Source organism: Penaeus chinensis, chromosome 15 (assembly GCF_019202785.1).
Source record: "Penaeus chinensis breed Huanghai No. 1 chromosome 15, ASM1920278v2, whole genome shotgun sequence".
In the NCBI taxonomy this organism is placed as follows: Eukaryota; Metazoa; Arthropoda; class Malacostraca; order Decapoda; family Penaeidae; genus Penaeus; species Penaeus chinensis.
This window is the reverse complement of record NC_061833.1, coordinates 5,396,204-5,419,239: the sequence shown is the minus strand read 5'-3', so window position 1 is coordinate 5,419,239 and position 23,036 is coordinate 5,396,204. Positions and strand designations below refer to the sequence as shown.

Here is a 23,036-nt window from a genome sequence, read left to right as displayed (position 1 = left end):
CATCAGTCCCTTCGCTATCACTTCGATTGACTAAATCTCCGTCGGCTTTTCTTTTTCTCCGTTTGCTACATCCAAAAGCGCAGCGCTGTGTACCTCTCCTCGCCATTGCCGCGTACTTGGTACAACTGATTTTCCCGTGGTTTGGGTCATGGCGCCGGTCTGAATTAATTTGCTTCAAAATAGTGTCTGCAAGAACAATAGGTTGCTCGATTCAGTCTTTTTTTTTTTAAAGATCAGTGCTTGTATCCGAAGCATAAGTACTTCCCTATTTAGCCAAAAAATATGGAATTCTTGTCCAAACAATTTTTCTCTGTTAAATATGAGGATACTCCACTGAGCTTGCTAACCCTAACAAAGCCAAAGTAGTTAACACCTCACTTGACAGTTACCCTTCTTGTGGCATATTGTTCTTATTACGCTCTCATTTTTCTTGCAACTTAGTAAGGTGATTGACAAAGATATAATTATTCTCCTCCTTAGCTCTTTTACTGTCCTGGTATACTTATATTTCAGCCTCTGAAGACGCTATTGAATGTTGCACCTCAGTGCAAAACCTCCGCCACATCCATTATCCTGGCACGCGACGACCCTAGCGGATCACCAGGAACCATCTGTAGATACCGAACAGAACCTGTATCCCTATGCGTTACTGCAGTGTTCCAAGCTTTGCAGACGGCTCGAGGACGAGCTATGTCAACAATACGTAGCAAGACCGGATGGTACACTTCACACCTCTGTCCATCAGCTGCCCTTCTCCTTTTACGGACGCAGGTGCCGCCGGGCTTCCTCTTTCCGCACAGGGTAAGCATCCGCCCTTGAAGGGAACCACCGCATAGAAGGACACGTCCGTAAGACAGAGGGCAGACAGGCCAAGCCACACAGGGTCCAGCTCCACCACCTCGTCCTCGACCCGGGGACTAGGGGGTCTCATATCTATCAACAATAAACCAGCAAGCTAAGACCCATTTTCATTGAACCGCCTTTCTAGACACTAGAGACTTTCATTACGCTTCCCTTCAGAGCTGGGGAGGGATCCTTGGCAGAATAGACTAGTGTAACCGCCCCTTTACTAATGTTTTATTAAATTTCAGTAAGTATTTGCTTCCGCCCAACTTTAGTTTTGATCAGTCCATAATTACATCTCTCGTACATTACTGATTACACTAATAGGGGTATATGCTAATGGACACTGTATAGTGTGACCAATCCTGCTGTAGCTTACAGACACTCGGCATGGCGGTCTTGGGATATCAGGACAGACGAGACTAATGTAACCATTGCCTAATGTGCACATCATTGGTACCTGTTGAAACGTGTATCGTTCCGTACCTCTACCTTGATACAATGTGATACACTCCAGCCAACCAATCACAGATTTATATTTTTCAGATATAGGTTAAATAGTCTTAGATAGAGATTTGAAATTTCATTGATCATGATTCGTATTGTTTCTGTTGATTAAGTTGTATTAAACAGTGTAGAACAGCTATTATGAGTTCGAGGGTACTAAGGGTAAAGATGGCATCAGAGAAGTTGGAAAGGAAGATCCCTTGAGTGAGGCAAAGGCTCAGGGGGAGGAAGTGCAATACCAGGAGGAATGTCAAGAGGGAAGGGCATTGTTGTGACAAAATGAAACCATGTGTGTATCCAGGAAGGAGAAGAGATAATGGGGAAGGAAGGAGGGGGGTACAGATGAAGCAGGGGGGAGGGGTGGAATGTGTTGGGAGGGAGTGAGAGGAAGGGGTATAGGTGGAACATGAGGATGATGGATAGGTGTCAGCAGTCAGTTTGAGTGTAGGGAATGAGACAGCACTGGAGTAGATGGTTAATGGTTAATGGTTAAAAGCAAAATAAATGTGCTAGACATCTAAGGTCATATAGCACTATAGTTAATGTTTGTGAAGGATGGTTGGGTTAGTGATTAGTTAAGGAATTGGTGAGTGAATGGGTTAGGGTCGGATGAGGTAATGTAAAGGGGTTAGATCAAGTGAAGGATATATATGCGTTTGAGGAAGGAAAACAGGTTGTCAAAGCAGAAAGTGTGAGATTCTGTAAGGATGTCTGATAAGTTGGGATGTCTATGTAGGGAGGACGTGGGCATGACAATAGAATATGTGGGACTGAAAGAGGAACATTCGGAATCGCGAATGTTCCAATGAAGGATAGTTATACTTTCGCTAATTTACTGGCAAAGATTGCAGTGCGTGTTGGAGAATTTGAAGGGGAAGGTGCTAGAGGGTGCGATAAAGAATGAGGTTGGGGAGGTGGTGTTGTATCAGGAGGGGTGTCGGGAGGTAGAGGAGGGTCTGGGGAAGAGGGTACTTGTGACATGAGGGTTTCACGTGTGTATCCAGGAGGGAGTGGAAGGGATAGAGGGGATAGTGGGAGGGTTAATATAGGTGGGGCTGGAGTCAGGGGGAATGGGTTCTGTTGGGATGGGGTAGGAGGATTGGGTGTAGGGAGAATATGAGTAAGAGGAGGATGGATATCGGCAGTCACTTTGAGTGTGGAGGGAGCTAGAATTGTAGAATTTGAAGGTGGATGAGTATTAGTTTGGGACTCGATTATGTAGTTCTTTCACAACACCAAGTTGCTAAAAACAAATTTAGTGGTAAGACAGCTTACCAACTGTAGAAAAACTCAGTGGATCAGGTGTAGGCTGTATAAACTTCATTACAAATTAAGCATTACAAAAATGTACATATTCAATAGTTTCTTATGTAATTAATTATTAAAATTACAAACATTTTGACTCAATAGACTGATGAAAATATCACATACTTAACAATACATCATAGTTTCATGTACTGTCTTTCAAAGAACATCAGATAGTATACAGAATATGAATAATTGGTTAATTGGTTAATGGTTAAAAGCAATAAATGTGCTAGACATCTAAGGTCATATAGCACTATAGTTAATGTTTGTGAAGGATGGTTGGGTTAGTGATTAGTTGTTAAAGCTGGGTTAAGGAATTGGTGAGTGAATGGGTTAGGGTCGGATGAGGTAATGTAAAGGGTTAGATCAAGTGAAGGATATATATGCGTTTGAGGAAGGAAAACAGGTTGTTTATTCTGTCTGCTGCGGGTAGTGCGGGGAGGGAGAGGGGAAGGTGTTGGGGCTGTAGTAGAGATTGGGGTGTCTGGATTTAGGATGGCAAAAGAATTTGACTGGGGAAGGTAGGAGGTAGAAGAGGGGAAGTTAGATGGAGGGGGGTTGGGTTTAGGAGAGGGTGTAGGAGCTTGGGAGGTAGGGGGATTGGCAGAGTGAGCGACATTACTGGAGTAGGGGGTAAGAGAAAAGCCTTGTCGACGTGCTTCCTGTCTGGCTTCACGTAGAGTGAGTCCAAGTCTGAATCTGAGAGTTGCTACCTCAGACTCAAATTTGTAGGTGGGGCAGCCTCTATAAAATACATTATGAGGGCCGCCACAGTTTGCAAATGTGCGTGATTGTGCAGAGCAATTTGATCGAGTATGGCCAGGTTGGGCACATAGCGGGCATCTGGCTGTGGAACGGCAATGTTTGGCAGGATGTCCTAAATGCCAACAATTTTGGCACTGACGAGGAGGAGGTTGGTATGGTCGGACAGGTAGGGATTCCCCAATGTCAACATTTAAGGGAAGGTCATGTCTACGGAAAGTAATTTTGGCAATGTTGATGGATTTCTTACGATTTCCACTGGGAGGAATGGAGTAGCATTGTACATATGTTGCATCATAGTCTGTGAGACAAGCGAGTAAGTCCTCTCCACAATCTGACCATTCTTTGTCATGGATTGGGCAATCTGTTGGGGAGATAGAGACAGTTCCAGTGCAAGTATTGAGGGTTGGATGAGGTTCTGTAGGGATGGGATTACCACATAGATCAGTTAGTTTTGTTAATGCTATAGCTTCGTTTTCAGTTGTTACTGTGACGAGACGGGAGTGGTCGCGTCGGCTACGGAAAGAGACTTTGCCTACTTGTTTTTGGAGGCATTGTTGGAAGAGGAGGGTGTTTTGAGAGTAGGGAGCTGTGGGAGGGATCACGAAAAATCGGTCCCATTTGGCTGGGCTAAATAGAGTATTTAGGATTCTTGTAGAGGAGGGGGTAGTAGTGGTGCGGGGACGTGTGGAGGAGGGAGTAGTGTTGAGGGGGGTAGTGTTACGGGGAGGTGGGCAATAAGGTTGTAAGGTAGTAATAAGGGGAGATGAGATGGTTGATGAAGAAGGTTATGGGAGTAAAGGTGTTGAAGTTGAGGATGTTGGGAGAGTAGAAATGTCTCCTGGGGGTTGGTTGTTGATTAGGGTTGATACTGTACTAGTATGTATTGATGATGGGGGAGTTGTTGCAGTGTTCGGAGCTGTGGTCAAAGGAGAGCTGGGATTGGGGCTATTTGATAAAGGGGCAAGCCTCATTGTCCCTAAGATTGGGGTTATGTCTTCATTACTGGCCATGATAAGCCTGGAGTATGTTGGGGAAAAAAATAGTCCACCCCTCAGAGTCCCCTTGAGGGGTAAGGGCCAGGTATGGCAGGGGAATACCGTGCCCATGGTTCCCTCAGGCCATTCAGGACTGACATAAAGTCAGCCTTTCATCCTTTTAGCACGGCTCTCACACCTTAGGTGGTGGATAGCAGAAGGGATTGGTGAAGAAACTGAAACGAAAAGTATGAGTGGGAAAAAAGACTATGCAAAATTAGTTGAGTCGATGGCTGAGTCCCAAGGTTGAGGAGTTCCCCATCATTGGGTCTCAGTCTTCGTCTCCTAAGCCCCCCCACGACAACAACGGGCAAAGGATTGGGGGGGCACTGGAGTAGAGAGCAATGGAAAAATCTTGTTGGCGTGCTTTCTGCCTGACCCCAGTAGAGTGAGGCCAAGCTTGGATCTGAGAACTGCCACCTCAGACTCAAACTTGTAGGTAGTGATTACGCTGAATAGCTTCAACAATTATGACCATTCAGGACTGTCCCCAAAGCCAGCCTTTTATCCTTTTAACACAATTCTCACACCTTACGAAGAGGACAGAAGAAGAAGGGGTAGGAGAAGAGAAGGAAAGAAAAATGGAGAGAGAAAAAAGACCATGCAAAATTGGTTGACCTGGGAGGTAAGGTCACCCAACACAGGCCTCATCTACCATCTCCTATGCCCCCCAGCATGGGACTGGAGAGGTTTAAAAGGAGGAAAGGTTTAGGAAAACTCACCACTGCATTTACGGATATATTTAACCATAGAGCTTTTCACTGTTTAATAGATATATACACACACATACATTTAGACACGTACACACACACACACACATTACATTTTATATATATATATATATATATATATATATATATATATATATATATATATATATATATATATATACACATACACACACACACACACACCCATATATATGTACATATATATGTACATATATATGTACATATATATATATATATATATATATATATATATATATATATATATATATATGTACATATATATATATATATATATATATATATATATATATGTTCTTAAATATACATATATATAATATATATGTATATATATACATATATATATGTACATATATACATATATATATGTACATATATACATATATATATGTACATATATACATATATATATGTACATATATACATATATATGTACATATATACATATATATATGTACATATATTATATGTACATATATTATATATAAATATATATATATATGTATACACACATATATATATATATATATATATATATATATATATATATATATATATATATATATATATATATATATATAAGTATGAAGAATATGAGTCTCAATTCGTAACGAGGGTTGTGTCAAGAAATTTGGGTATAAAAATGTACAATCACTTGATGACACCCTATTTCCACTTGCAATATCCTCAGATGCTATAATGACGATGATCTTTACATCTATATAAATATTTTAATGAAGATAAAGGATTTTATCAAAGACATGATGATGATGATGATGACAATAATAATAATAATAATAATAATAATAATAATAACTAATAATAACAATAATAATAATAATAATAATAATAATAACAATAACAATAACAACTATAATAATAATAATACCAACAATGATGATATCAATGATACCCAATAAAAAAAAGTTATAATAAAACTAAAATACATAAAACAATAATAAAATATTTGCTATTATATCTAACCTTAAAGATGACTAGTTAATTCTGAGATTATTTCATATAAATCAACTTCTTCTTATACCTGAAATAAAACGAAAAGAGTTTTGCAAAAAGAAAGAGAGAAAAAAAAAAATGCACATCCCTACTTAAAGAATGATAAAAAAAAAGAAAAAAAGAAAAAAAGAAAAAAAATTAATGCTGGAACTTTATAATTATGACTTGTGACTGATCCTTTCAGTGTATTTACCCAATATTAATTGCTGAAAATATATACACAAATAATTCTCCAAAAAACTGTACCAAACAAAATGACTGAAAGATTTCCTCAGTGCTGACCCCAAAAACATTTTTTTAAAGTAAAAAAAGTTATAGTAACCATCATTCCATTTATTGTGTGGCTGTGCAACCACCAATATATTGTACATGGACATAATAGTTAACACAATTATGCATATCTTCTGTATTTACATGACCCTTTGTAGAGGAAAATTTCTCCCTTTTTCAAATGCTGTTAAGATAAACCTATTTCACATGCATGGTAGGAAACAGAGACAAAGAGCAGCTAAACACCAGAATGCAACTATGACAGAAGAAAAAGAAGAAGAAGAAGAAGAAGAAGAAGAAGAAGAAGAAGAAGAAAAATCTTCCCCAAACATACTACAACTTTCCACAGAACAGTACACACTTTCAGCATTGCTCATTCTGTTAAAGAATAATTATTAACATGATATTTGTGTTCCTGAGGTCAATTTCTATTTACTGATATGATTATGAGAATAAGTCACACTTGATAACTGTAAAGAATTACATTACAATAAAATCGTCAGCTTTAATATGACAGATTATAATATGAAAAATCTTAGTAATGATTATATTCATAAAGCTTATGACAACTTTCATCAACTTAATATATTAATTTCAAAATAGTCAAAAATATATAATCATCAATAATCAAAATAACAATAACAATTGCAGTTATAATATAACAATATCAAACTAATAATGAAATGAATATTTGTGGTAGTAATAGTGGCAGTATTACTACTTATATTAGTATTAATAATACAATAATAATAATAATAATAATAATAATAATAATAATGATGATAATAATAATAACAACAATATCAACTATAATAATAATAATAATAATAATAATAATAATAATAAAAATAACAAAAACACCAATAATAATAACTGTAAATTGAAAAAATAAATGAATTAAGTCAGCAATATAATACAGTATAAATAACATTGACTTTACCGAATACTGATAATCTTAATAATCATATTATTATTACCTTCATAACTACACTGATAATATCTATAATATTAACAATAATAGTAATGGCAATTATTACAGTAATGTTTGATAAAAATAATGATGGTAGTAATAAGAATAACTGTAAAAGTAATAGTAATGACGAAGAAGATTGATAATGATGATGGTGACTATGACGATGATGATGATGATGATGATGATAATAATAATAATAATAATAATAATGATAATAATAATTAATAATAACAATCATAATTAATAATGATAACAATAACAATGATTAATAACAACAACAATAATAATAACAATAATAATAGCAACAACAATAATAATAATAATAATAATAATAATAATAATAATAATAACAACAACAATGATTACGATAATATTAACAGTAATTATTTATGGTTATAATCATCATAATAACAATGATGATAAAAGTAATAATAGTTATTATTATCATCATCATTATTTTAACTGTTATATTCAACACAATTATCTTTGTCACTGTTGCAATCATTATCCTAGTACCGCTATTATTATTGATATTATAACATTACGGTTATTGTTATTGCTATTATTATTATCATTATTATAATTATTATAAATATCATTATTATTATCATTATTATTATTACTATTATTATCATTATTATTATTGTTACCAATATTATTTATATCATCATCATCACCTTTACTGTTACCATTACTTTTCCAATTATTATCATAATAATAACAACAACAATAACTATCCATAATCATAACGGTAATGATAAAAATAATAAAACTAGTAAAGGTGATAATAGTGATGATGATAATTATCATCTTTGCAATAAAAGTGATGATGATAATCATCGTCATTATAATAATAGTGATGATGATAAAAATTACAATAATAATAATAATAATGATACTGATGATGATAATGATGATAATAATAAAAAAAAAATAATGATGATGATAGCAATATAATAATAATAATAATAATAGTATTGATGACAATGATGATGATGAAAATAGTAATTACAATAAAATTACAGAAGAAGACAGAGAAAAAGGCTAACAACAAATGAACCAAACCCTCACAAAAATCGGCACTGTAACACTGCCTCAAGTTAGTTCACATGTACCCATCTACAGCGTCATTTCTCGTTATGGTAAAGCATTTGTATGCAGCAGTGATTAAATGATTAAATTTAAAAAAAGGAAAGGACTAAGGTATATATGAGATTCTGGAAGCAGTTTTGCCTTTGCAGTGTTATTTTTCATGCATGCCAAAAAAAAAAAAAAAAAAAAAAAAAAAAACATGATGCCAACAAATGCTAATCCATATGTATTAAGAATCCAGGAAATAATCATCACAGATAGCTTGCACCTATCTTAACTGTTGGCTGACTTTCAAAAGCTGTTATTTCCTTGCTTAGTCATCTATCTATCCTAAGGGTGAAAGAGAAAGTCAGAGAGTGGAGAGAGGAGAGAGGAGAGAGGAGATGAGAGGAGATGAGAGGAGAGGGGGGGAGAGAGAGAGAGAGAGAGAGAGAGAGAGAGAGAGAGAGAGAGAGAGAGAGAGAGAGAGAGAGAGAGAGAGAGAGAGAGAGAGAGAGAGAGAGAGAGAGAGAGAGAGAGAGAGAGGGGAGAGAGAGAGAGAGAGAGAAGGGGAGAGAGAGAGAGAGAGAGAAGGGGAGAGAGAGAGAGAGAGAGAGAGAGAGAGAGAGAGAGAGAGAGAGAGAGAGAGAGAGAGAGAGAGAGAGAGAGAGAGAGAGAGAGAGAGAGAGAGAGAGAGAGAGAGAGAGAGAGAGAGAGAGAGAGAGAGAGAGAGAGAGGAGAGAGAGAGAGAGAGAGAGAGAGAAGAGAGGGAGGAGAGAGAGAAGGGGGGGGGAGGGGGAGAGAGAGAGAGAAAGAGAAAGAGAAAGAGAGAGAGAGAGAGAGAGAGAGAGAGAAGGGAGAGAGAGAGAGAGAGAGAGAGAGAAGGGGGGGGGAGGGAGGGGGGGGAGGGGGAGGGGGAGGGGGGAGAGGGGAGAGGGGGAGAGGGGGAGAGGGGGAGAGAGAGAGAGAGAGAGAGAGAGAGAGAGAGAGAGAGAGAGAGAGAGAGAGAGAGAGAGAGAGAGAGAGAGAGAGAGAGAAGAGAGAGAGTGAGAGAAGAGAGAGAGTGAGAGAAAGAAGAGAGAGTGAGAGAAGAGAGAGAGAGAAGAAGAGAGAGAGAGAAAGATGAGAGAGAGAGAAAGAAGAGAGAGAGAGAAAGAAGAGAGAGAGAGAAAGAAGAGAGAGAGAGAGAAAGAAGAGAGAGAGAGAGAAAGAAGAGAGAGAGAGAGAAAGAAGAGAGAGAGAGAGAAAGAAGAGAGAGAGAGAGAAAGAAGAGAGAGAGAGAAAGAAGAGAGAGAGAGAAAGAAGAGAGAGAGAGAAAGAAGAGAGAGAGAGAAAGAAGAGAGAGAGAGAAAGAAGAGAGAGAGAGAAGAAGAGAGAGAGAGAGAGAGAGAGAGAGAGAGAGATGACTTTGAACTGTTACACATACAATCATTCCTGAAGAGTTAAATATATCTAATATTACACAAATGTATGTTGAGGTCACTGTGCTGGGAAGGTTCAATTATCAGTGTCTAAAGTGATTACCTGTTGTATATATATATATAAAAAAAAAAACAAGACCTCTCACTAAAATGTTCTGTAACTGCAACCATAAACATTATCACCAATGGCCAGGCAGAAGACATTAAACATGTTAAGAGCATTAAATTAGTGTTGATATAGCTAAATATTTATGTAAATTGCTCTTGCTTTACACTAATAGGCAATATGTACACAAACATCAATGTTATAAACCTTCAAATCTTTTAGAATGTGAACAGTACTAATAAATAAATAAATACGCAAATAAGTAACAAAACAAAAAAATATTGGAAAGAAATAAAAGCTTCTATATACACAGTAGTTATACAAAACAAATTTTAAAAAGATAATTAATAAATCAATCATGTAAGACCATATACCCAGTCTTTCGCTATCACAAAGAGATTTTTCGATCTATTGATTTCTTTTTTTTATTAATCTCCACACCTCGCATAGCTTTCCAAGGCTTCCTCACATCTCAGAACTAACTATACACCTTATAGGACGGTTTCATGTGAAAACACTACACTTGACAACAGAATGTCAACAAATAAACCAGCTTTACTTGCCTAATAAACACAACAAAATACTATTTCAGCCCTTTATAAAATAAACCTAATCAAACATCTATTCTCATGATGAACACTGAAATCTCATACTATCAAAGCAATATAAGTATAAAGAAAAAAGATAAAAAGTATGGTGTGAAAAAATGAAAATAAATTACCGATTCCACAATACTATTAAAGCTTGATAAATTTAAAGGAAAAAAAAGAGAAATAGAAGTCACAAAAAAAAAAAAAAAGGAAGAAAAATATTTATTTGGTTAACGTATATTTTCCAAAACCTAAGCATATCCTCATAAACTAAAGAAAACAAAACAAAGCTCAACAACCGTTTCTTTCTCTTTTCTGCACAAGGTTTCTAGCATTCCAGACCCTAAGCTGAATTCTCCTGTCCTGTCACTATTACATCCATGCTTCACACTCCTTATGGACTCACCAAACCTGGGAGAATCATAATGATAATTACTTTACAGTACAACAACATAATATCCCTATCCACACTGTGACATGCTAGAGAAAAACAAATTCCTCAGAATCCTGAGGAAGGAGTGGAGTGTCCCTGTGGTAATGAAGCTGCCATTTGGTCCTCAGTGGACACTTGGCGTGTGCAGGCATCCATGTCTTCGCAACGGCCATCCACAAACTCAAATATAGGGTAGTCAAATCCTGGTTGTTTGGGAGTTAAAATCTGAAAAGTCAGAACATACTAATTAGTTTAAATCTTAACTGCTGTCTCCATACAGATAAAAGTAAAAAAAAAAAAAAAATTCAAAAACTAAAAATTAATAAAAAAAAAAAATGATATGAAGACTGCAAGGAAAACAATCTATCACCATCTGGATAAAGTAAATCAAATGACAAAGATACTGGAAAATGGAGGGGGGGGGGGGGGAACTACTAAAAATGTTTATATAGAAAAAGAGAAAATAAAAGGGGAAGCATGCAGTCTGGTCACTGCACATGAGCATTCTTGTGCATGTGGCCTATATGTTGCACACCCTGTCAGAGTGGCCGCTTATGTGGCCTGTATTTTGGCCACACGGGGCAGTAAAGCCAGTGGCAGACACATAGTGGGGGCAAGGGGGGTGGCCAAACCCCCAATCATTTTCAAAAAAAGTGAAAGTTTATTCCACATTCCTCTCATACGTACATTTTTTGCTCTGAATAAAGCCCTGCATGCTGGGGCGAAATATCAGCACAAATCTTTGGTATTTTTGTCGTTTTGATGTCATCTCATTGCGTTGTGGTGTTCCTGTTCTGGTTTTTAATTAATTTTGAAAGTCGTCTCAAATTTTTATTGGAACTCCACCTTCAAAGAGGTGTTCAACGAAGAACAAACTAACTTGCAGTGAATGGGTCTGGGGAAACTAATTTGAAATACAGCATTACCAACTGAAAAAAGGGCATTCTTCTCTGATTATAAACTTGAAAGGCAATCACAGAGTTCAAGTCCAACTGACACAAATACAAGGATGATACTCCAGAAAAATGAAGTACAGGAATCCATGAGGGACCAGATATTTGAAGCCTAACATTACCTAATATCAAATAACTTCTTGTATCGAAAGAGAGAGAGAGAGAGAGAGAGAGAGAGAGAGAGAGAGAGAGAGAGAGAGAGAGAGAGAGAGAGAGAGAGAGAGAGAGAGAGAGAGAGAGAGAGAGAGAGAGAGACCTTACCTCTGGTAATTCTTCCATCAAACGGAGAAAATCAGTTCTGGAGTGGCAGTAAAAACCTAAAGTGGCTGAAGGGTCCATGCGCGAGAGCGCCATTTTGCGTGGGGAGGAGCAATGGTAGGAGGAGCATGGGAAGACTGGCTGAGTGACCATCACAGCATCTTGACAGAGGTGAGGATCCAAGTGGATCAAAGACTCTTCTATTGTAGGAAAAAAAAAGAAAGAAAGAATATATGTAAGTATATGTATATAAATGTGTGCATGTGTATATATGTATATATATATCCATATTAATATATATATATATATATATATATATATATATATATATATACATATATATATAATGTATATATATATGTGTGTTTATACGTATATATACATATACATATATATACACACATATACACATATGTCTATATATGTATATATATATGTATGTGTGTATATATAGATTTTATATATATATATATATATATATATATATATATATATATATATATATATAAATACATATCTATTATATATATATACATATCTATTATATATATATATATATATATATATATATATATATATATATATATATATATACATATCTACATACATACATAAACACACACACACACACACAGTGTGTGTGTGTGTGTGTGTGTGTGTGTGTGTGTGTGTGTGTGTGTGTGTGTGTGTGTGTGTGTGTGTGTGTGTGTGTGTGTGTGTGTGTGCGTGTGTGTGTGCGTGGGTGCGTGCGTGTGCGTGTGCGTGTGTGCGTGCGTGTGCGTGTGCGTGTGCGTGTGTATGTGCGTGTAAAGGCAAGATATATGGAAGAACAAACTCTATATTTAGTTAAACTAAAAAGACTTGGATTAATACAATAAGCATTAGAGTGCCATTGTTTCCTTATACACATTTCTTTACTTTCTAAAGGAAATGACACTATGATGCTCTTTTTACAAAAAAATATTCAAGATAAACTCAATTCATTTCAGTCTTGATGTAGATGTTCAAGTGATGAACAGTACAAGTAAGCAATACGTGTTCTATACTATATTCTAAAAAATACTGCAAATCAAAAAATATTAAGTATTATAATATATATTCCAAATATTTACCTTGAAATCCAACGAAGTAGAGTGAGTGTTTAGGACGTCCTCCTATGATACCAATGCAGAGGTCGTGAGTGAACAAAGCATAAAGGCAAGACTCATATATTGGATTCAGTCCTTCACCACCTAGTCTAACAGGAACCATTATCAAGACAGATCTCCAGTTATCACATTCAGGACAGGTATTAGAAGGGCCTCTTTCAGGGAGCTTTTCCACATTCTTGTGGTCAGTACTCGAACTCAAATGTTTAACCCTTTCCAAGTCTCTGAAGGATAGGTAATGATTTTCATCTAGGAGCGAAGCTGCCCCTGCATTCACTCGGACCATGTCCCCTGCCAGGTTTTCACTGTTGAGCCTTTCATCCTGGCCCTCTCTCTTTGTACCATTCATGTGATTTTCTTGGCCATTCACTCTATTGCCATCTCTTCCAGAAGAATCCATGTGCCCTCTCTTGAAAGTCTGAGAGGATGGGTCCTGGTAGTTTTTGCCTGGTTTCCCCATCTGTCTCATGCGGAGCCTCCACACTTCAGCTTCCTTGGCAGTCTGTGTGAGTTTACCCTTGTTGCACAGACATGAAGTTGAGCACATATCCAACACATCTTGTATGTAGACTGCAATAAATTTAGGCAAATTTGAGAATACTGATTAAAATTAACCCCTTGTTCATGGGTGGCATCCCTACACAGATGTGGCCCATACAGATATAACCGTTTGGCGGACCACATGGCTGCCGAAAAAGCCTGCGCACAATGGGTTAATTAAAAAATGAATTAATACATCTAAACATTAGTTTTGAGATTACTGAATTTTAAAACCAAAATAAATGCCAGGGGTAATAATCATTAACCCACTGATACCGGGTAGATGAACTGTCTACTGTGGTATTGTTTTCTAACTTTTGCTCTTAGTTAAACAAGGTGACAATCACTATGCCTCTCTGACCTCACCTTGAGTTTTCAGGAAAAAAATTGGATTTCAAATGCTATCATTTTTCAAATTCAATATAACTGATATCATTATCATTATCCTCAACCCTTACGAACAATGCTATTATTTAAAAAAAATATATACTCTTCCCCTAAAAGATCAAGCAATCTGGTAAACTGGTATGAAAGGGGAGGCCTAGTAACTTTATCTATGTATAAACAAAAATGGTAAACTAATGTGTATGAGTGTATACACACAGACACAAACATTTCTAAAATAACCATCTGGTTATCTACAGACATACCAAAAGTGATGATCAATAATAATGACGCATTCTTACCTGCACAATCCTGAGCAACATAGATGCAAATCCTCTGTAGGTCTGTGATATACTTAGAGCCCATTTCTACAGCTTCTCTAAAATTTACAGATATTTGGTAACATACTTTTCTTCAAAGAATATCAAATATAATAAATATTTCTATAAAAATAGCATTACAGTATACAAACTCAAGTTAGTTATCAAATACACATATTCACAAGCATTTTCACTTTATAATGGTGCATTTTATCATACATATATATTTTTTTCAGAGAAGGAAAATACTTACTTAAATATGTATGCAACAGATGCTGGCCCATACCAGTCACCTGCTTTCTTCCCTAATTTATGGCCAAAATGAACTAAATTATGCAGTGACAGAGGGCAGTCAGGAGAAGGGGAGTCACCCAGCCACCTCACTATACTGCGGTGAATTTCCTCCTCTGGCCCATCTGTTACGTGTTTATCGTATCTCCACTCTGTTTAAAGGTTGTGGAAATTATTAACAATTTATTTTTACAATTGTTAACTTTATATATAAAGAACTTATCAGTAATTAGACAAGAGATCTTCTCTATCATTCAATCTGAAGAAAAAAAAGAAAAAAAAAGAAAAAGAAAAAAAAAAAATCTCCACATCTCATATCAGTATATGATTTTCATAGAATTTTCTTGTAAAATTACAAAAGAAAGAAAATAATAACAAAAAATTTCAACCCTTATTTCACTCGAGCCTCTGCCTCACCCCGAGTTAGGAAGTGTCGGATAAGGGCATGGGCAAGCATCATCTGTCCAGAGCGCAGCATACAGCCCCAGCCACAGTCCGTGGTCAAGGTGGAGTTCTGAAGGGTTGGGAACTGTCGTCTGTATGTACACCAGATGAGGCTTTGGAAGTGCTTCTTGAAAGCTTCTATCCCATGCTGTTCCACCTCTGCAAGTGGAAAAATTATGGTTCCAAAATTGGATGTCTTTTCTGTCACATTTACTTTTTACATACTTTAATACTTATACACAATACATGAAGAGTGTTTCATCCTATATTCTTTGGTTTAAAATAATGAAAGTCTCACCTTCTTCAGAATTCTCCATATCTCCAAAGCTTTTATGATACACACGTCCGAGGAGATAGACTGGAGCATCTCGCGAAAAATTTGTTTTCAGGTTGACTGTCCATCCTGTTTGGAGAAACAAAAAAATATGGCCATATATTTAAACACATTCAGAAATTTCTACAATTAACTTCATAATAGTATGCCTTAACATCTATGAGCTGAATATCATCTTGGCTTAATTAAACATTAAAACTATTCTCCTTGTTCAAGTCCAGGACTGGCATACTGCTTGGGCAAACTTCTTACACAAATTTTCAAAATTATTTGCATACAAACATAAGACACACACACAAAACAGTATTTCATCTCAACAACACATATCCATTCCCTTGTTATAAAATAGTTAATTTTCCCCTTGGTATATCCACCTCTCAGCCTCACTGGAATGAGTTATAATTATTCAAGTTCTCTAGTTCTTGTTTATACTGTTGAGCACCTTTCTTCACATTCAGCACTGGTAAAACTATAAGGGTAAAGTGCTGAATGTGACCATCCTTTGCCTGCACACTCCCTTATGTGAGTGGTTAACTACGCTATATCACGATTAACATCATATGTTTCAATGCTTATGTCTGTAATTATGATATATTTTGTGTATTTTTTGTGAAAAGTTGAGAGGCTTTTTTGTTATTTCAGCTCTTAAGTCATTACTCTTTGGTTTTCAAAATAATATAATGATTACTGTGAAGTATGCAATAACACTGATAAGTTATGAATGTATGAACTGTACCTTGAATATGAAATTACTATAATAATTTTCACTGATCATAAAATGGTTTTGATGCATTTGTGTATTTTTTTTGCAGACCATTGAATCTTCATTTCACCATGCTGATCTTGATAGTGATATGCCATCCATATATACTTACCTTTTTCAATTTTCAAATAATCATACTACACTACATAATTGTGATTCATCACTGAACCATGTTACTACCAGAGTCTTGTTTTAGGCCAGTCTAATGACACTAGCAATATCCAAGCAATGGATATTTTAAGAAAAATTGTTACCAATTACTCACAAATCTATTCTAAAGAGATTCACTACACTTACCATATTTTACATTATTCCAGAGTCCAATCATCTTTGTCTTGACTGATGTCTCAGTGTCAGGAGTAGATCCTGCACTCTTAGACTGCTGCTTCTCTGGCCCTGAGCTGAAGTAGGACTTGATCAATGAGGCAGACATGGCCAGGGTATGGGATGGAGGCAGACTCCTTACCTTTGCACCACTTCCACTGTTCTTGTTGCCATCACTGGGCATACTGGTCTGCCCTCGGCCTGCCACGAGTTCAACACTGAGCGGCAAGTAAGTCTGCGCTCTATTAGTCTGATTCCTTGAAGCTGCTTCCACCAATGGACTCTCATTTTGGCTTAAGGAACTGCCATCAAGCTGCGGCACTGGGTCTACTGGGATGAAATCAATTTGATCTTTGACTGACATGTTGACTTCAGGTGACAATTCTGGAACAGACACGCTCATGCCTCCAGCTGTCCGCACAAAGAAGTGACTCGGCTTGTGGTTGGGACTCAGAGCCTTCTTTAGTTTGACTCTTGTTACCTTTCTTCCATCATTTGTCGCAGATCCATTCATACCCTCAGCAACATATCTTGACTTTTGTCCGCTGAGATGATTGCGTGTTTGACTAGATTCGGTACTTTCTGTACATTCCTTGGCCATGGGAATTGGCACTACTGGTTCTTCAAAGAAGCCGCCGCTAGATGACGACCTCTTGTGTCGGCGATTAGGACTACCATGCCTGCTAGCTACAGACTGTATGCTCGGCAACATCCTTCATTAGCTTTGTAGTGTGGATGCACCTGATGGGGAAAAAAGTCAGAATTCATGAGTGGAAAACAATTATAATAGTCATAAAAATAATATCAATTTCAAATAGAATAAAACTAAATAAAAAATAAGAAATATATATTTTTAAAATCCCATTGATCACTATTTCCCAACTAAGACTTAACTTGATGTAATGCTACTATTGATAGATAAATTTAGCATATATCAATTGTATGATCACACACACACATGTGCAGGAATATATACATATATTTTTTTCTTAAAACAAACACTAGCCACATTAGCATCTAGCAGGATCTTGGAAAATCATGGATGCAGACACTGTTGGTTATCCTGATTTACAAAGTGATAAAAAGTAATGAAAAAAGTAAAAAGTCAAAAAGTCAAAAAAAAAAAAAAAAAAAAAAAAAAAAAAAAAAAAAATCAATCAATCACAGGCGAACAAACTACCATTTGCACATGAATTAGTAAAGCCTGTCATCACAAACCAAAACATGTATGTTTGTATGAGGAACTTCACACACCCACATCACTGGTGACAATCACAGCCACACTCTTCTAGTAGTGTCAAGATAAAAACTTACATGATTACCAAGCTGCTGACTTAGGATTATTGTCTGAACTTGGTGCCCAAAGCACATATAAACGCACATCACTTGCTCCGCAGACTGACACCTTTGAGGAACACAGTGATGCATGGAAAAGAAAGGGATAATCAACCCTCAACTAAATTCTACTATATGGATTTAATTATTGCAAAGAATAATTAAATCCATACAAAAACAGGGTGGCTATCTAATAAATCTCAAACTCAACATGTCACTTTAGAGTTAAGTATCTGGCTCATACCACTCCTACAGAATTAGAAAGGGGAAATCAAAGAAAAAATAAAAATAAATCTTAACAAATTCAAATCTGGTAAATTACTAGACACAGAGTCCTTCTGTGACTGACACGTTTTTCAAAAACTATATAAATATATGAAGCATGGAGTTAAAAAAAGAAAAGAAAAGAAAAGAAAAGAAAGGAAAAAGAAGAAAAAACATTAAGAAGCTATTCATGTATTTAACACAAGCTTATTGCACTGTAGACCTCCTTGGCTATTTATCTTAAATCAGGAACCAGCCAAAATTCCCTCTTGCCAGGGTGAGAAGAATGAAGGCCATACTGATTATCTGACATTGCATTATATCCAAGTTGGTCTTAAAATTGTAAAATTTCTGTCACAGGTTACGGCAAGTTTGAAGCTGACATGGACAAACCACAGCAGGCATCTTTTAAACATTATAACCACAACATCCAAGCTGAGCTATAGGCACATCTGTATATACTCCAAGCAATCTAAGGTACCCTTGCTTTTGCTCTTTGCCATCTCCAGTATATCAGAAGAGGATTTCCTGAAGCCAATATGTAACATGATTTACTTGATTCAATTAAAGCGGTTTTTGTATGACTTTAAACAATTTCTGGAGGAATTTCAGTAATGGGAATAGGTTTGATAATTATCTTTTTTCCTCCAATCATTTTTTTTTAATCAAAACAATTGCATATGTGTTTTCAATGATGCTGATCCCATTTTTGATAATGATATGATCAATATTCAATGTTTATAAGAATTGTATGGTCTTATATACAGGACACCTGTCTTGAGATGATTTAGTTACCAACGTAGTAGCTATTTCCATATGCAGTTTCCCTCTCTTCTGCATAACAATACTGTCTATCTACAAAGTTTTATCAATCACATAATGATATCACATATATCCAGCTTATGTTAACTGTTATTTACTACTTATTATCCTATATGAGTGTTCCTATTTGTCTGTGCTTATTAAATATTTGCTACAAAACAAATAAATAATGAGAAGGCTGCATTCTCTGTCTTATTTTTCAAAGGTTGCATTCACAATATCATCCTTGACTTTGTCTGGAATTTAAACACCATAGGTCTGATTATAAACTGTGAACATACTTTGTATGTATAAATGGATGGACATATGAATACTGCTTGTAATGAGAGGAACTTCTTTGCTGCAGTGTCTAATTTATTATGCAAATTGGGCAATTCTTAAAGTGGGTCAGTGCAGTCAAGTGATTTTGTGCTGCTCCCTCTGGTAAATGCTAAGAATAAGTAGCTTTGAGTCCATGCCCAGAGGTGAGAGTTATATATCTACGTGAATGTGGTATTGTATTATTCTATCCTGAAGTATAAACAAGACAGGGCACTTACTTTTAAAAACACGTCTTTTAAAATCTGAATATTGTAGTAACATTATTCTAGTTAGCAATCTTAATCCTCATGTTAAGTTGTACCGCAATACTATAACATAAGAGTAAAAGACATTATACACACTCTCGCAATTACCATCCAAAAGAAATGTGAAATACAATTCAAAACACATGTGAACAGATATTAATCACAGTTCTGGCAACATCAATTCATCGTGATCTGACACTAGAAAGTGAACTTTAACACTAGGGTGTATGTACTGAATAAATGAGTATAACAGAAGAGTTAGTAAATATACAATTCCAAAAGTAAAGAAATGAAATGGTAATGTAGCCTTCAAACAACTTTTAAAATGTAATAAATACAACAAGACTGGCTACAGACTAGTGGTTCTTGACCTTTTAGCAATAATTCATTAGGAATATGAAATATATGCACTACTACCTAGGCTGATAACCATTGCATTAGAATATCAACAATTTAATGAAAATGGGTGAATATATAGAGGGCAGCCACATACACAGCACTATAATCAAAACAAACCTATTGGTGCTCAAAAAATGGCCAACCAACCTCTCCAAATACCTTCAGGCATGATGGGAGATTTACCTTGCCAGACTATTTAGTGTCAAATAACAAATAACTGTAAGCTCTGTCTTGCTGGCATGCAAGTGTTGAAAGTTTTTTGGTCTTAGCTATAACATGAAGTGTAGCAACAGCTTGACAATGTACCAGTGGCTCACTGGACTTGGGTTTTTATTACTGATCATGGGAAGTTTCAAGAAGACTGATTGAACATGACTAATATCAAGGTGAGTAAAGTCTGAAAGTATCAATAATGTATTCAAAACATTTGCCTGAAAGTGGATGTGTCAATCTATTAATTCATTTGGTAATTCTGCATGCACCAGAAACTAAATCCTGAAATCCTGAATGCCATATCACATTTTTTTTTTTTTTTTTTTTTTTTTTTTAAGCTGTCTTGACTGAGCATGCCCTTCAGGCTCTGCACAAGGGAGAGTTGAACGGGAGCTCCGCTGCCCAACATCCCCCAGCAAACACTGTCTTCACCTCAATATGCATGACAAGACAGAGCTGAAAACTTTTTGTCCTCAGTAAGAATATCATCTTTAATTTTGCCTTAGTGTGTCCATTCTTTAACACTAAACCCTTATTCTTTTTCTACTTTAGGATGTTTTTCTATTGCCATCCATCTTTGCAACTAATGTTTATGTTTCAATTATTCACAGTGTAATATGTATGAATCTGTCATTTTTCACTGGAAATGACTGGCTCAGGAAAAAAGTCAAAAAAATTGGTGACTGTCTACAGAGTGACCACACCCCTCTGAGACAAAGAACCTATTACTCCAGCCAACAATCTTGCAGACACTCCTGGGAATCCACAAACATCGCTGTACAAACCAAAATCCTTCCTAACCCCAGCCACGTCATTGTACTTCCCCACCAAGAGCTCGGCACCCAGACCCGATCGCCAAAGACTTGGTTTCTGTGCAGCTGTGACCTGTTTTCGCCATTTGTAATGTTATTCTTTGCATGTGCGGATAATTTCATGTATCAGGGAGTGTACTACTTTTCCCCTCTTCGTATGACATCTTAGTAGGGTCACTATGTACACCAAATTATTATATATGCATTGTACGAAGTTCTTATTATCAACAGACAAAGGAATTGTCACAGATGTAAAGTGTGTGAAACTATTCCAAACCTTTTTTGCAAAAGTAATGGTGTTGCTACTATTTATCTAAGGCTATGGTTAGTTCCTGAACAACAATATGTAGATAAATACTTGCATGTAAATTACTATGCAATGCATTCCCTTTACTTTGAGCTTTTTGCTTTATTCTTCTGCAAACATTAAGATCCTCGATGATGACCATCAAAAAATTCTAAGGTCAAGAAAAAGTGCAGAAATACAAGGCCAAGAGTGAAAGCAAATAAAACTTATTTCCGACACGATAAAATCTGCAAATCTTTTTGGTTAAAAATACTACGAAGTAAATCCAGACTAAAATCCATATTTCTCTCGCCCGTCGACTACTCACCCACTTCTTTGCATATATATATAATAATCGTTAAAACAATGTCCTTCAATCTATATACAAATAAAAAAAAATCCAAATTACCTGAATGGCAGACGCAAGGCACAGCGCTAATAACGAAACAAATCGCCGTATTACGATCTAGGTAATGGAGAAAATCCCTGATAAGGCATCAGCAACCATAATTACTGCGAAGAATCCTACAAGACCTCACAGCACATCACAAAAGGAACTCCAAAATTCACAATCGACATCACAACACAAACTCCTCATTCACAAGAAGGACTTCATGTGATAAATAGCTGGGCCGACGTCGTACTCCTGGATAGCAACACTGTCGCACTTGTGATCGTGCTTAACACACACGGCAAAAGGCTGGTAGTGACAAAACCATAGATAGATTTCAATAATGAGTACGTATTGATGATAATAAATGTGTTAAAATATAATATATACAAATATAAATGTGTTTGTGCTTTGCTACACTCGACAAAAGGTTAATCATAACAAAGCATAGATAAATATCAATAATGAGTACGTAATGATAATTTGAAGGGTTTTTTTAAAAAAAAATTAAATTTTTTTTTCCCCCCTTTTCCCCAAAAAATTTTTTTTAAAAATTTTTTAAAAAAGGGGGTTTCCTTTTTAACCCCAAAAAAAAAAAAACCAAAATTTTTTTAAAAAAAAACCGGGAAAAAAACCCCTTTTTTTCCTTTAAAAAAAAAAATTTTTGAAAAAACCAAAAAAAAAAAAAAAACCCAAAAAGGGAAAAAAAAAATTTTTTAAAACCCAAAATTAAAAAAATTTTTGGAAAAAAAAATTAAAAAAAAATTTTTTTTTGGGGGAATTTTTTTTTTTAAAAAAAAAACCCCCCCAAAAAATTTTAATTTTAAAAAAAAAAAAAAAAAGGGGGGGAAAAAAAAAAAGAAAAATGGGAAAATTTTTTTTAAAAAAAAAAAATTTTTAAAAAGGGAAAAATTTTTAAAAAAAATTTAAAAGGGGGTTTTTTTTTAAAAAACCCCCCAAAAAAAACCCAAAAAAAATTAAAAAAAATTTTTTGGGAAAAAAAAAATTTTAAAAAAACCCCGGGGGTTTTTTAAAAAAAAAGGGGGAAAGGAAAAAAAAAAATTTAAAAAAGGGGGGGAAAAAAAATTTTAAAAAAAAATTTTTT

The 23,036-nt window shown here is 35.7% G+C and overlaps 1 protein-coding gene across 2 annotated transcripts; it reads right to left on the bottom strand.

The window, feature by feature from the left end:
• Positions 1-9,876: 9,876 nt before the first annotated feature.
• LOC125033004 (cysteine protease ATG4D-like) lies at positions 9,877-22,173 on the bottom strand. Of its 2 annotated transcripts, XM_047624453.1 has the most exons (10): positions 21,950-22,173; positions 18,158-18,248; positions 16,817-17,584; positions 15,721-15,825; positions 15,396-15,581; positions 14,941-15,130; positions 14,670-14,746; positions 13,408-14,013; positions 12,299-12,495; positions 9,877-11,309 (listed from the first exon to the last, which is right to left on the bottom strand). In XM_047624453.1, the coding sequence occupies exons 3-10, from the start codon at positions 17,553-17,555 to the stop codon at positions 11,151-11,153; spliced, it is 2,259 nt and encodes a 752-aa protein (XP_047480409.1). In that variant the 5' UTR covers positions 17,556-17,584; positions 18,158-18,248; positions 21,950-22,173; the 3' UTR covers positions 9,877-11,150. The 2 variants fall into 2 exon arrangements, with proteins under 2 accessions (XP_047480409.1, XP_047480410.1); XM_047624454.1 differs by lacking the exon at positions 18,158-18,248.
• Between the last annotated feature and the right edge of the window lie 863 nt (positions 22,174-23,036).